Source organism: Limulus polyphemus, unplaced genomic scaffold, assembly GCF_000517525.1.
Source record: "Limulus polyphemus unplaced genomic scaffold, Limulus_polyphemus-2.1.2 Scaffold1129, whole genome shotgun sequence".
NCBI lineage: Eukaryota > Metazoa > Arthropoda > Merostomata > Xiphosura > Limulidae > Limulus > Limulus polyphemus.
The window spans coordinates 277,623-293,671 of record NW_013666739.1 but is presented as its reverse complement, the minus strand read 5'-3'; the positions used below and the strand labels follow the sequence as shown (position 1 = coordinate 293,671).

General features: G+C 34.5%; 1 protein-coding gene across 8 annotated transcripts in view; it reads left to right on the top strand.

Annotated features, from left to right (window-relative positions):
- LOC106462269 (excitatory amino acid transporter-like) overlaps positions 1 to 16,049 on the top strand; it is a 68,221-nt gene that overhangs the window by 40,765 nt on the left and 11,407 nt on the right. For all 8 annotated transcript variants that reach the window (XM_022389471.1, XM_022389472.1, XM_022389479.1 and 5 more), the window contains 4 exons: positions 2,604 to 2,749; positions 7,220 to 7,418; positions 12,537 to 12,744; positions 15,785 to 15,972. In XM_022389471.1, coding sequence (XP_022245179.1) covers positions 2,645 to 2,749; positions 7,220 to 7,418; positions 12,537 to 12,744; positions 15,785 to 15,972 — 700 coding nt within the window. In that variant the 5' untranslated portion in view covers positions 2,604 to 2,644. The remainder of the gene's footprint in view (positions 1 to 2,603; positions 2,750 to 7,219; positions 7,419 to 12,536; positions 12,745 to 15,784; positions 15,973 to 16,049) is intronic.

Here is a 16,049-nt window from a genome sequence, read left to right as displayed (position 1 = left end):
TTCACATGTCATGTTTGTTGGTACTACTTCACAGATTACTGTAGAATTACAGTCTCACTTCACATGTAATGTTTGTTGGTCCTACTTCACAGATTACTGTAGAATTACAGTCTCACTTCACATGTAATGTTTGTTGGTCCTACTTCACAGATTACTGTAGAATTACAGTTCTAGTCTCACTTTACATGTCATGTTTGTTGGTACTACTTCACAGATTATTGTAGAATTACAGTTCTAGTCTCACTTCACATGTCATGTTTGTTGGTACTACTTCACAGATTACTGTAGAATTACAAGTCTCACTTCAAGTGAAGTAGGACCAACAAACATTACATGTGAGACTAGAACTGTAATTCTACAGTAATCTAGACTAGAACTATAATTCTACAGTAATCTGTGAAGTAGGACCAACAAACATTACATGTGAAGTGAGACTAGAACTGTAATTCTACAGTAATCTGTGAAGTAAGACCAAGAAACATTACATGTGAAGTGAGACTAGAACTGTAAATCTACAGTAATCTGTGAAGTAGGACCAACAAACATTACATGTGAAGTGAGACTAGAACTGTAATTCTACAGTAATCTGTGAAGTAGGACCAACAAACATGACATGTAAAGTGAGACTAGAACTGTAATTCTACAGTAATCTGTAAAGTAGGACCAACAAACATGACATGTAAAGTGAGACTAGAACTGTAAATCTACAGTAATCTGTGAAATAGGACCAACAAACATGACATGTAAAGTGAGACTAGAACTGTAAATCTACAGTAATCTGTGAAGTAGGACCAACAAACATTACATGTGAAGTGAGACTAGAACTGTAATTCTACAGTAATCTGTGAAGTAGGACCAACAAACATTACATGTGAAGTGAGACTAGAACTGTAATTCTACAATAATCTGTGAAGTAGGACCAACAAACATTACATGTGAACACTTCACATGTAATGTTTGTTGGTCCTACTTCACAGATTACTGTAGAATTATAGTTCCAGTCTCACTTCACATGTAATGTTTGTTGGTCTTACTTCACAGATTACTGTAGAATTATAGTTCTAGTCTCACTTCACATGTAATGTTTGTTGGTCCTACTTCACAGATTACTGTAAATTAGTTATAGTCTCACTTCACATGTAATGTTTGTTGGTCCTACTTCACTGATGCTTCTCTTACTCTAAAATACTGTTTGCGATTCCCACATCGTTATTTGTATCCTAATTTTATTTGTCTGCCTACTATGTTCTACAATTTTCGTTCTTGGCTGCATATATGCGTATATGTATATATGGTCCCTAAGCCAGAACACATGTCATGGACCGAAGGGAATGATTTTCATTGTTTGAAAGTTACCAACATCCCGTTCTAAGCGTGAGTCAGACAAGTAAAAAAGAAAATAAAGCTCAAGTTCCTTCATGTAACAAAAAGTTTGGTTTGCTTTCCTCCATAATTAGTAAGATTCTACGATTTCTTGTCTCCATAAGAGATTCACTAAAAATTCCTATTTTTAGAGAACGTACCTTAATAGCACATGTATATATATTTTACACTTAGTTTTTTATATACATTAATTATTTCCAGTTTGATATATGTATATATGTCTAGGGAAGGACTTACTTTAATATAAATGTTAGCCCTATCCTTACACGTAACTCAGCATTTAAGAATATTATACAGATTATTTTATGTTCTAACTCCGAGTACATTCACATTAATGTTCCAAAATCATCTTTCAGCCATGGTATACTCAGTTCTTGTTATGATATATATGTACACGTTTTGAAGAAGTAAAAACAGAAAGCAAGGGGGTTTCGACGCTGAGTTCTTGTCGCTGTATAAAAACCTACTTATAAAATATTACATTTAAGCCTTTTTAAGCTCTTTTACCAGATTAACATACTTTAGAAATGGTGGCATCATGACGTTACACTTTGGAATACGCACTAACATACCTTTCGTGGCTGAGTTTAATACTTTGCATATTTTAACATGAAACTTAGACACTTTTCTAGTTTAAAACAACATAAAATAAAACTAAAAAAGGTGTTTCAAGTAAAACTTGTTTAGGAAGAAGAAACACGTCCTTTTAAAAATGATCTGAGTGCATCATATCTATTGAGTAAATGTTGATTAACTTTGCTTATAAGTAATTTCAAGCTGAGTAAACAGACTTCGTTTGTCGTGTGCTTTATATGACCTTTGATTATTTTCTGTTTTGTTCTTAGTTGTAAATGAGTGAGTTCTATATATTTTTGGTAGGTTTACCTATGCTAATAATTTTTTGGCGAGTGTAAAGAATTCTTTATTAGAATAAGCTCCAATGCGATGAAATCCAGAATCAATATATTATGATGTGATTTTACTAAAGTCGGTTGCTGCCTGCCGATTAGCACATGGAATCCACTAAAAGCTTCGTTAGTAGTCAAGTGACTGACTTATTCTTACACTATTTTCACTGTCATGATGGTCATTGGAACAGTTAAAAAAATTAACAGAAAACCCATGACCTACAAATGAAGTAAAAAAAAAGTAAATATGTTAAGAACATTTAAAAAGGCGGATTTGTGATATTTTTAATTTTTTATTATTATTTTACCAAGAATAACTGAAGACATCTTCACCATTCGGGATACTTGTCATCATGGCGGAACAAAGCTTCCCTGAAATTAACGCAAAGACTCCCATGCTACATGACTCAACAAATGTGATCCGCATGACTGAGCCATCTAATAGTTGTGGTAAAAAGGTAAGCTATGAAAAAACTGATGCAGTACAAGTAGTCATTTTAGAAAACAACATGATCAGAAAAATATTATATTTATAGCTAATTATGTCTAGTCGATATGTCGTTGGCAATTCTTAATGTTGTGTAGATTTTTACGATCTAACGAAAAACAATTCATCTATATCTTTAAAGGACAAACTTTGGAAAAACGTTTAGGAATAAGATCAAATTTAATATATATATATATATAGAGAGAGAGAGAGAGAAAGAGAGGGAGAGGGAGAGAGAGATTTAGTTAGAATTAATAATCTGGATTTGTTTCCATTGCAGTAGTAATACTTGAAACGAGTTTCTGGATAACAAGTTTAAAACTAAGATAACTGAGCTCTGCTATTTCGAGCTTTATCAGCTCTCGTCAGCTTGTTAGATCGATGATAGAGGCCATGTAAGCTTCATTTTGAACAAGCATAATAATAAAGGCAATTAATCAAGTCTAATGTAATATATTATACATTCATCTAGAACTAATCTTAACTAGATTAAGTGGTGCGAAATGAGCATGATGCTTTTCCTTAAAAATCCATCCATATAAAACTGTCTACAGAAGTTCACAGTGCGACAAATAATTAATCTCTCCAATAATTGTTACCAGTGGACATTGATAAAAACAGTTAAAAGATAGATGCCTAGATTATGTCATTACCCCCACCACCACCACAGTGTTCTTCAGTTTGTCATTAAACCTGGACCCATTTATAGGAAGAAACAAACAAATAGTGGGGTTCTTCCCATCACATCATTATCCAGTTTTGTCGCTCAAGATACTATGAGAATCAACAACTTCCTTTCCATTCTGTTCAGTTTATTTGCTCCAGCATTTTTGTGAAATTAACAAACGTAGAGCTCCCAGCTCACAATGACCCCACAGTTTTGACCACTTATTAAAGTCTTGAGTGATGGGTAACATGTCAGAATACATTTAAAACCACACATTCATCAAGAACTTAATTCTGGATAGCAGGAATGTTACTCCATATTATCCTTTCCTATCATCTTCCATTTCATCTGTACATTACACCTGTGGGTTCGGATAGGAATGGGTGGGCTGAGACATCTTAGATGCATGTTATCAATGCTTCATCTCGATAACCTTTTCCTTTTTTTAAGTTCTACTACCTCCCGGAATCTTGATTTAAACAGACTGTCTTTGGCATCTTTTAGCCATCATATACTCTATACAGCAGTGAACCTTAAGATTCACGTGTAGATTTATTGGAACGAGCCTATGGAAGCCATATTGTATACTTTTATTCGAATAACGATTTTGTTCTATTTGTTTTAAATAGGACCGAAGGTAATATTTAGATATACAAACAGTTACCTTTGTTACTGAGAAGCCTACCCCAGTGGCTCATTGATAAGTTTGAAAATTTCTAATGCTTACAACCCTGTTTCGATATCCGTGGTGGGCATAGCACGGATAGCTCATTGTGCGGCTTTTCGCTTAACGACAAACAAAATAAAATAAACTGAGAAGCCTAAAAATATGATTATATTTTATTGGAAAAGAAACTCCATAGATTGACGTAACATTCATTCGTAACTACGTTTAAAGAATGCAGATAATTAAAGACCACTCTCGTAAACAGTGGTGGAATTAAGTGTAAATACACAATGTACAACTGGAATTGGAAAAAAGTTATTCAGATGAGGACTAACAGAAACAAATGAAAACAGAAAATCTACACAAACTTCAGAGTTTTGTTGTTTATTTTTCGAATTTTGCGAAAACCTACTCGAGGTCTACTTACGTTAGCCGTCCCTAGTTTAACAGCGAGAAGGAACACCACCCACCACCAACTCTTGGGCTACCCTTTTACCAACGAATAGTGGGATTGGCCGTCACATTATAACGCTTCTAAGGCTAAAATAGGGAGCATGTTCGGTGACGGGGATTCGAATCTGTGATCCGCAGATTGCAAATGTTTTTCTTCATTAACTGAAGCCGCAATGAGCCGTTTGTAAATTTGAACTGATAGACTAGAGGGGGCATCTAGTAAGAAACACCTACCACCAGCCTTTAGGCTACTCTTGTCTGACAAATTTTTGTTTGTTTGTTGTTAAGCACAAAGCTACACAATTGGCCACCTGTCCTGTGCCCACCACTGGTATAGAAATCCTGTTTTAAGTTTGTCTGACCGAATAGTGGGAGTTAACAGTAATTATTTTAGTACACCCACAACCACGAAGTGTGGAGTGCGATTTTGCAGCAACAGGCCACGAACCATAAATCCTTGAATTTACAGTCTCAGTGCACTAATCACTTAGCCACTCCGAACCATTATATAGTTACAATAGTCAATCCTCTACTAAGTTAAAAGTAGCCGAGAGGAATGGCTATGTCTACATCTTGAAACTTCGGACCTCGTTGTGTTGCAAAAGTCCAATTTGATTGAAAACTACTTGTACTCTGGGCCTAGCGCAGCCCACTGGTCGGTGTGCCCAGTTATGAATCTGAGGTTCTTTGGTTCGAGTCTCGTGATAACAACAACAACAAAAAATCCCACTTCGCATTTTGGAGCATGAATACGTTATAAGAGTGACGTTAGCAATTGGTGTTGTCTGTCATTTAAACATTAGTGACGGCTAGCGCAGATAGCTTTCGTGTATCTTTGTGCAAAATTCAACAAACAAATAAACCAAATATTCCACTAAATCTAAACTTCTTAGAGTTACAATTTAGTTTCAAGAAAATTGAAATAGAGGTAAGATTGATACGTTAGTGTAAGACTCTACTTCGTAAGGTCTTAGTTTAATATAAAATTGTTGAAAACATTATTACATTAACTTGAACTCTCATTTGTAAAGATACATTTTGACAAACTAGAGGGGAAAAATTGCAAGATTATTACATTGATCTGAACTTTGTTCATTAGGTTATGGTTTATGGGGAACAAACAACTGCGGAAAACATTGTTACATCAACCTTACGGTTGTTGCTTCTACCTGAAAAATGTATTTAAACAATAACGGTCTTGGAACAAGATGTTGCATCAGCCTTACGATTGTTGTTCTACCTGAAAATGTATTTAAACTTTTTCGTTATTTGCTAGTAAAAACAGTACCTTTACGATCAGAGATCGGATTTCTGCAAAAAAACAGTCTTTTTTGGTTTATAAAACTAAAATAAGTGTTATGAAATTTCAGGTTAATATAACAATATTATCTCTTGTTCCAAAACTGTTATTGTTTAAATACATTTTCAGGTAGAAACAACAATCGTAAGGCTGATGCAACATCTTGTTCCAAGACCGTTATTGTTTAAATACATTTTCAGGTAGAAACAACAATCGTAAGGCTGATGCAACATCTTGTTCCAAGACCGTTATTGTTTAAATACATTTTCAGGTAGAAACAAGAATCGTAAGGCTGATGCAACATCTTGTTCCAAGACCGTTATTGATATACAGTTCGGTACAGAAATACGAATACTTTTTTAAATATATTTCTTAATTCAACAACAATAACGTGCAAGAGACATTTGAAAGGGCAGGGGCTCATTAATAAAAATTGACAATTGTCAACCATCATAAGGCGAGACTTTTTTAGGGGGAATGTTAGGGGAGAATATGGGGATCGTGGGTTTCCTCTGGTACACATAGAATAAAAAAGCAATAAAAAGCAAACGGATCCTCTTTTACTCTTATTCAGTTAGTCTTATATATACTTATTAAGATCTAAAACTAACAAGTGGATTATTGTGTATCAACACTAAACATATCACAACTATTTTTTTTATATTGTAAAGATCTACAGGTTCCCCGTGTATTATTCATTTTAAAGCTGAAATCACCCCCCCCCCTAATAACTCGCAGCTAGCAAGATGTGGAATCAGAGATGTCTTTAAGTGGTTATGTATAGTTTTTATAACTGAGAAAATAGGCACTTTTGAGGTGTAAGAGCAGAAAAGCAGCAGCGACAAAATATTTTCTTTTCACCCGGAGCCATTCAAATTTAAGGTCCTTTCTCCATTTGAGTCTTTGTTTGAAGTTACAAGTCCAAGGCCCTTTCTCCATTTGAGTCTTTGTTTGAAGTTACAAGTCCAAGGTCCCTTCTCCAATTGAGGTTTTGTTTGAAGTTACAAGTCCAAGCTCCCTTCTCCAATTGAGGTTTTGTTTTAAGTTAAGGACAAAGCTACACAATGGGCTATCTGTGCTCTGCCCACCACGGGTATCGAAACCCGGTTTCTAGGATTGTAAGTCCGCAGACATACCGCTGTGCCACTGGAGGGCTCTCCAATTGAGAGCTATGTTCTATGGACATAACTTTTATCAATGTTCTATGAATATATTGTTTAACAGTATTCTATGGGCATACTGTTTATTAAAGTTTTATATGCCAATGAATTATTATTTTAGAAATATGAATAATATTTTGTACATGTATAATTCCCTCTTAACGTTAATATCTCGTTTATTTTTATTCTTCAAGTTTTTGGAATGGATCAAGACGAACTTACTATTAGTTTTAACGATACTTGGTGTATTTTTGGGCGTTTTGCTTGGTTTTCTGGCAAGATTCGGTAATTATGGAGAAGAAGCGATCATGCTGGTTTCCTTTCCTGGTGATATTCTGATGAGGATGTTAAAGATGTTGATTTTGCCGCTAATAATTTCTTCCATGATATCAGGTAAGTAGACACGTTTGTTATAAAATTATACGATGCATCTTTAACTATCTCCCTGTCAGCCTATTTATTTAAACAAGTATAGTACAATAAAGCTTAATTTCTTTAAATGTCATAACCAGAATATGTGGCAAGCGTACAAACAGTATTCACATTCCTGTGAACTTAATATACGAAAATATGAGGCTTTTTGTGAATTATTTACTCCAGTAGAAAATGCAATCGAAAAGTGTGCAATTTCAAAACTTCCGAGGCATTAAAACATGGACCATAGTAAGAAAATAAACTCCAAGATAAATTTATTTATTTATTTTTGGTGGTTATTTTGATTTAAAAATAATTATTTCCGAAGAAATAATTACTAATCAGGGGTGCCCGAATATTAAGCAATCCTCCTTCACCCTATTGTTATCAAAGGTTGACAGGTTGGGCATCGTGAATGACGACTTTAGAAATTCCGCAAATAGATTACTTTTGTCACTATCAGAGGTGGCATATTTATTATTGTATTTGATGTATTATTAGTTTTAGTAGACTGGTATATTGATTTAAATTTCTGCCAAAAGGTGTTAGGTGACTTTTTGGATTGGTCTATTGAAATGCAGAAATTTTCCCAATTATTCTGCTGTCTCAGTGTGTGTTTTTTATTTATTTCTGGCAGTTATTTTGATTTAAAAATAATTATTTCCGAAGAGAATTATGAAATTTCAAAGTTATCCAGTGATATGGAAAAAATAGAATAAATTTCAATTAATAATTCTCTAAGTGTTACATGTAGAAAGATAAATTATAATTCCCTTTTGTTTTTTGTACGATATCGTATATTCAGCCAGCATATTACGTTAAGGTATTCTAATTATACAAGTATTTTACCACTATTCAGATTGCTTTGCTAATTTCTGCAGGAGATAAGTTTTTTTTATCACGCCCCCAGTGTTTGGTTTTAGTAACTTGTTTTTATTCGCATTTATTTTTTAAACTTGCTTTTCTGTTTCATTCCCAAACACTTGCCGTAGCACCCTCATGAACTTCAACTCATGATTGTTTAGGTTGTAGTTTCATTCCACAGGTAAATCTTACAAAAAAAGATTATGGGTGATAGAAGTTATAACTCCACTTCTATACGAGCTTGGAAATATTTTTCTTGCCGTGAAATATTTTACTATTCCTACTCATGTGTTCGTATTATTGAAAAATTAGCATATGCAAACGTAGTAATGTGTTACTGCAGATATAGGTGTATAATATTTGACAGTGCAAAAATGCTAAGGATAACTTGTTGCTGATAAAATATAAACAAATAGCATTTCAGAAAATACACATTCATGCAGTAAAATTGTTAAACTATTTAGAACAATAAATCATAACATTCAAGAAAAGAAGTTTGATTTGTTCTTCGTATAAGAGAAATAACTCAAACTGAAGTCAATGATTACAAAAGGGAACTTCTAACTCTTAAATCCCTTGTGATGATGGTGCGCGTATCTTCTGGTACAGTTGATTAACAAGGAATTCACGTTGACGAAATTTCATAAACTTTCAACCACAGTTCAAAATCACGGCTGTTTCGTGGAAATATGGCTGAAGAAACATGATTCTCAAAAATATCACTTCACAACACTTCTGTTAAGTACCCTGATTGACGTTTGTGCTTTGGCTTAAACATGGTCCTGAAAGCTAGCGTGCACTTACAGTGGATGATCAATATGTACGAGTAGCTAAGACTGACCCTATTATGTTTTACAGGAGTTTTTTTATAATGGAACGATTGACGTTAGAGGAGCCTGGAACATTGTTATTATAATGTGTGATAGTCTCAGCACAAGGAGATCCAAGGACAACATGGGACCTAGAAAATCTCTATTATATATTATATAACCTCAGCATATATATAGATCATGCGTGATAACGTTAGTACACGTAGTTCAAAGTAAAATTGTGGACTTGGGTCTAGGTCGTCACTATTATGACATGTGATAACTTTAGTACACGTAGTTCAAAGTACAATTGTGGACTTGGGTCTAGGTCGTCACTATTATGATATGTGATAACTTTAGTACACGTAGTTCAAAGTACAATTGTGGACTTGGGTCTAGGTCGTCACTATTATGATATGTGATAACTTTAGTACACGTGGTTCAAAGTACAATAATATGTGATAATTTTGTTATTTCTGTGTTTTATTTATCAAAAATATTTATTTTTACCTAGTTGTTTGATCTTAAAAACATGTAGTTGAAGATAGCGAAGAAAACCTGCTGTTTTACTTTCTTTTAGGAATGTGAATTTAAATATCTCTTGCATTGTCTGATAATAAATGCTAATTTCTGTCTGTATATAAATATATATATATTAATAATCCTCGTGTACTACTAGGTTTTACAAGAGTTATATGTTCTTCTAAAAAACAATGACTGAAAGCAAAGGAGAATATGCTATATATAATATGTTAACCACATTACCCCTGCCATATCCAGTGCCGACGAGGCCTTTTGCTTAATACCAGGATTCATCAGACCGTCTTGGATACTGGAACGGAAATGGACTTTAGATTAAAACTATACAAATGTCATAAGGTTTGATAATAGTCAAATCTTTGCATTTCACCAGGTAATATGAATCGTACTACCCAAGCATACAACCTGGCCTATAAGAGTTACCCCATCAGCTGTTTATAAGCATCATACCTGGCATAAGCCTAGTTTTTCTTTATAATACAGAGGGTTGAGTAGTTATATTAGAACGACGTTTAATATGCAAATCAGCAAGTAACGTGAAAACTACAGTCGATATGGTGTCGCGGTGGAAGTGAATATATCAGAACTACACTTTGACATTCTTTGTCGTTACGTACGCAGCGTAATGCCCCTGAAAATTGTTCACTTTTGGAGAAGGTATGTAAAAATCCTTTCTCACCCAAAATATTCGTACTCTTAGGCCATAGGGATATGTTTAGTGCATATGGATTTCTGTGCATTTGGACTACTGAATCGAGCATTATCAAACCATTGTATTGGTACATCAGATAGATTGTGGAAACACTGCAGAAAGTGGTGAGTTTGGATATAGCGGCCTTACAACAGAACCTTTTGGTATTTCGCTGTAGGGCTACTGCTAAGATGTACAGTTGCGAGATAATGTATGACCAAACGTGGAAAAGCTCTAAAATCGTTTCAATATAACGTACTCAACTTGTGTAGTCATCTCCTGATATAACATCAGGTTGTATAAGAAACGCTATCCCGACATGTCACAAAGTTTTGTTAGTTATATCCTGACATACTACCAGGTTTTATTATATTCATGTCCTGGCACACTAAAAGGTTTTACAGTGTTCATATCGTAGCATACTACAAGGTTTTATACCTGTTACATTCAGAAATCTTCGAAGTTGCTTATTCAACTGTATGAAAAAAATAAGCTATGTTCCAGATGATTAGTGATAGGTGGTAAAAAAAGATGAGTGTAATGCTTAATTTGATTGAAAACGATTTTATTTCGATACATCATTTATGAGTTGCGATAAGAACATTTTTTGTTTTTTTTAAATAAACAAACATTTCTTTAAAGTAATGAATTAAGTAATTTATTTAAGAAATAAAGAAATTAAAGTAATTTCTTTATCACTAACTTAAAACACGTGCAATGTTCAGTTTTCACGTACTAAAATAAAGTTTGTTCACAAATGAAATTATATTAACATTTAAAAGATTTATGATTTATACTTGCTATTATCAGTGAGAATATTGTGTAATTAAAAGCACATTATCGAACCAAGTAACATCAAGTATATGTTAGTCAGGAGGCTACACGTAACCTGAAGTATGACAGTCAGTCCATTACCTGTAGTAAATATATATAACTTAGGCAGACCAACGCATTTAATCTCAAATTACGTGTGCAGAACTAAATAAAGGATCAATATATATATATATTTCTTACTAGTAACTAGATTATAAATTACACACTATCCTAGAAGTCACAACAGAACATGTACAATCTTATGCCGAGTACATTAACCGCAATATGATAACTACGTTTTCTCTGATGAAATGAGAATTGTACAGTCGGAAAAAAATATATTGTAAGAAATGGTATCTGAATGCTAATGGTGCTTTTAGACCGGATAAACTTCATCATTACCAATCCTGAACAGAAAAGTTCTGTAAGAATAAACTGGACAAGAACGCGTCTGGGACCTCTTCTGGAATGAATATCACATAAAAAACCACCAATCACCCTGAATCATTTGGGGAACGAAAACATTTTGATGAGCAAATAGAGAAACATTTCTCAAAATTCTAGACATCAAACTCAAAACACATGTTCGGGATGTTCTGCAGGGATTTGTATCACATCTACCTTAACCATCAAATAGACATCAAACTCAAAACACATGTTTAGGATGTTCTGCAGGGATTTGTATCACATGTACCTCAACCACCAAATAGCCATCAAACTCAAAACACATGTTTGGGATGTTCTGCAGGGATTTGTATCACATCTACCTCAACCATCAAATAGCCATCAAACTCAAAACACGTGTTTGGGATGTTCTGCATGGATTTGTATCACATCTACCTCAACCATCAAATAGACATCAAACTCAAAACACATGTTTAGGATGTTCTGCAGGCATTTGTATCACATCTACCTTAACCATCAAATAGACATCAAACTCAAAACACATGTTTGGGGTGTCCTGCAGGGATTTGTATCACATCTACCTTAACCATCAAATAGACATCAAACTCAAAACTCTGAAGGGATTTGTATCACATCTACCTCAACCATCAAATAGATTGGAGAAATCTTTGCAGAAATGTGGGGGTGGGCATTTTCTTGAGCTACACACAGAGATATGCAACGCATGCAGAACTGTGTTTCAGAAATATTAATTTAACTACCTGCAAAACATATACTATTAAGTTGTTGATCCTTCGATTCTTATTCGGCGTAGCAGATAGAGCTTACATTGTAACTAATACAGGTTACAGATACAGGTAACAATCAGCTAAAGAAGTTGTTGTCAGTGTTTGTTAAAGGATATTACAATGTGCTTATTTTACCTCTAGTTTCAAGATAAAGGAAGTAAACAACTCATTTATTTTTTTTCTCTAGGACTTGCTCAGCTAGATGCTAAGTCAAGTGGACGGATGGGCTCTAGGGCTTTGGTTTACTATTTTGCTACAACCATGCTAGCTGCTGTGCTTGGAATTACTCTAGTTTCAGCAATTCACCCTGGTGATCCGTCTATCAAAGAAGGGGTTGAAACAGATTCCGAAGATAAGAATGTCTATACCCTGGACGCTTTCTTGGACCTCATAAGGTATGAGCAAGCACGATGCTAGTATATTTGGTATAAAAATACCTCGGAAATATAAGGTATGAACATAGCTAGTGCTAGTATACTTGGTTACATAGTATAACAAATATCCTGGAAATATAAAGTATAAGCATGGATAATGTGGTTATAAAAGATATGCTGGAAACATAAAGTATGAGCATGACGATGCTGGTATATTAGGTATAAAAAATACTCTGGAAATATAAGATATGAACATAGCTAGTGCTTGGTTACATAGTATAACAAATATCCTGGAAATATAAAGTATAAGCATGGATAATGTGGTTATAAAAGATATGCTGGAAACATAAAGTATGAGCATGACGATGCTGGTATATTAGGTATAAAAAATACTCTGGAAATATAAGGTATGGACATACGCTCTGGTACTATTGTAAATATAGATCAAACAATATTAACTTAGGACTTAATAAATTATTGAAATTATAATTTAAGCTAAATATTTTCAAATGTTTCTTAGTATTTAAAAACATAGATATGGGGTAGTAAGGATTTTAGCTATTCTGGTTGAAATTATCAAACTTCAGAGACACATAATCATACCAATGTACTTTAAGGTTGGTTGTAGATGTAATGTTTATATCTTTGTAATCTTCAAAGGCTTGATTTGAAAACATTACAATGTCAGTTGAATGCTCGTTTTGTAAAACTAAGTTTTATATTAATGTCATGAAACTAGTTCTACATAGATATATCAGATGTCCTTTGACGACAGTGGCTTTCAAAATACTATTGCCAACTAAGATAACATGCAATAATTAATGGATTTTTGGGACCAACACTAGCATGTCAACACTAATTTATTTGTTTTTCTATTCCCGTAGAACAGGATATGGAAAGACGCGAAAGTTGATAACTAGGAATTATAATATGAAACAAGTTGGTTCAAAATAGCTCATCGCTTGAGAAAAAAGGCAGACAGAAAAATAATACATAGGTTGAAATTGGTCAAGTAATTGGTCAGTGAAGCTAATAAATATGTTGAGGAGATATTTCCACTGGAAAACATCAAGAGCATTAAGTAAGTCCAGACAAATAGGTATAAGTATAAGTGGCCGTAGGATGTGGAGGAAAAAGTCAGGACTGGTCAGCACAGCCTAAGTCTTGGAATGAATACACGAGCAAGTACTGACACAGATAACAACATCAGCTGTCTCAGTCAGGAAAGACGTGACTGCATAGGAAGAACTGCGTGGAAAAACGGACATCCAGTATCAATGGTCAGCGGCCAAAACTGAGCGTTCCGGTTATTCAGAGCAGAATTTGAGCCATACGATAATGCACTTGTCTGGTTGACCAATAACAGTAAAGATCATAACAGGACAATATTCCTTACAGACTCCCTAAACCTCATCACAATATTAAAGACAGATTTTGCCTAAAGAACATCAGTGAAACCCTTAAAAGACTTCAAGACTCATCTGATAACGACCTAGAATCTAGGCCATAGCGGCTTATCACAGATCGAGAAAGTGGACCACCTAGCTGGTAAAATCTCTGAATGATGTCGTCAATGAAACATCGTGTAGAATGAGGGAACAAGAAATGATGGAATAGAGGTCAAACTGGTCAAATGGAATATAGAGGAATGAGGGTGGAAGTATAGAAGTGATATACAGAATAATTAATAGTAAAAAAGTAAAAATAAAACTAACTGCTGCCGGAAGGTTTCCTTCCTGTGTTCGGAATTAAGGAAAGCGTCACTGCTACCTGGACTGTGACGAGATTCCACGATTGGAGTGAGGATAGTTTTGGATGGTGGCAAACTTTTCTAGCATGTAAATAAATAAATAGATAAATCATTTGGAACAGTAAATCTTCGGCTAATATAAGGATTGCTTTGCATGCGAATATCACAAGTATTATCCCATAGGTCGAAAAAATTCAGCATCTGCCACAACCAACCAGTTGCAGTCAACATGTCTGAAGCAAAGCGACCTCTGCAATTAACAAATTGTATAACGCACAGAAAGATTTACGATACCGATTTTTCTGTAAGAGCAACATCCTATAACTTGTCAATCACATCTTTGAATGAAACAAATCAGATTTTATTTTATCTTAAGAATCGAATTTGGTGTAAAAAAAATCAATGGATATCAATCGTATGGAATGTGAATGCTACTATTTATTGGAAGGTGTTTGTTAGCAGCCTGAATACTGCTAACACACGAGATACAATACTGTCTCCCAAACCATAAAAGGTAGAGGGGGATAGTTAACGCAGGTATGAAAATAATATCCAGATGTGACATTCTGGACAATCATGTACTAGTTGATGGAAGTTTATTGGGAAGGGAATGTTTCATCAGAATAACGTTCCAAGAAATGCTACTCACCCTGTCCAGCAGTTGTATGGAAACAAATAATATCTTAAGCCTTGACCTAAGTCTAATGGAATCTATTTAAAAAGGTTTTAGAAATCGGCTGAGAAACAGAAGAATGTGTTTGTTTTAGCGCAAAGCTTCACGATGGGGGAATCGAGCCCCAGAATTTAGTGTTGTACACTTTCAGCTAACCCACTGGGGGTGGGGTGGGGCGAAACAGAAGAGACAAGTCCAAAATTCAAACTATAGTCAGAGTTGCTTTGCAAAAAAAAAAAAAGCGAAAGTCCAACCCATCAAGTATTTGCCAGAGGCTGATATCAAATTTCAGTTACAGGGTCTAGTTTGTGATTAACACCAAAGATGGCCCTACCTCATATTTACATGATACCCTCCTTCTTAAAGCCTCCTAATACATCTGGTAATAAAGACTTTACATACAAATGTTTAACAGTTGCATCTTAGATCAAAAAATATTGTATCAGCTGAAAATGGAGTTTTTAATAATTCCGATTTTTCGGCACTACCCAGTTCCTTGTTTTGAATATTGTTTAGGTTTGTGTTTTACTCGGCATTTACTACAAGTGTATTGATGATGTTGCTAGTATACAAGGCAAAGTGCAACCAGTTGATATTGATAATGCCGACCACCTTTTTATTGTTTTTTTTTATTCTAGAAACATGTTTCCCGAGAATCTTCTTCAGGCCTGTTTCCAACAAGTTGAAACAACATACACTAAAGTGAAAGCCAAACCAAGCATTGGCCGAACTGGAACGAACTTGACCAACCAGACAGAGTTTGAAAACGTCACACAGTACATCCAGAAGAGAGGTTTCGTTTACAAAGATGGGACTAATGTACTTGGTGTGTAAATAAAATTATCATAACTAAATTAAAATTGTATTTTACAAGCTGACGTACCCGTCCTTTGCCCGGGTTAT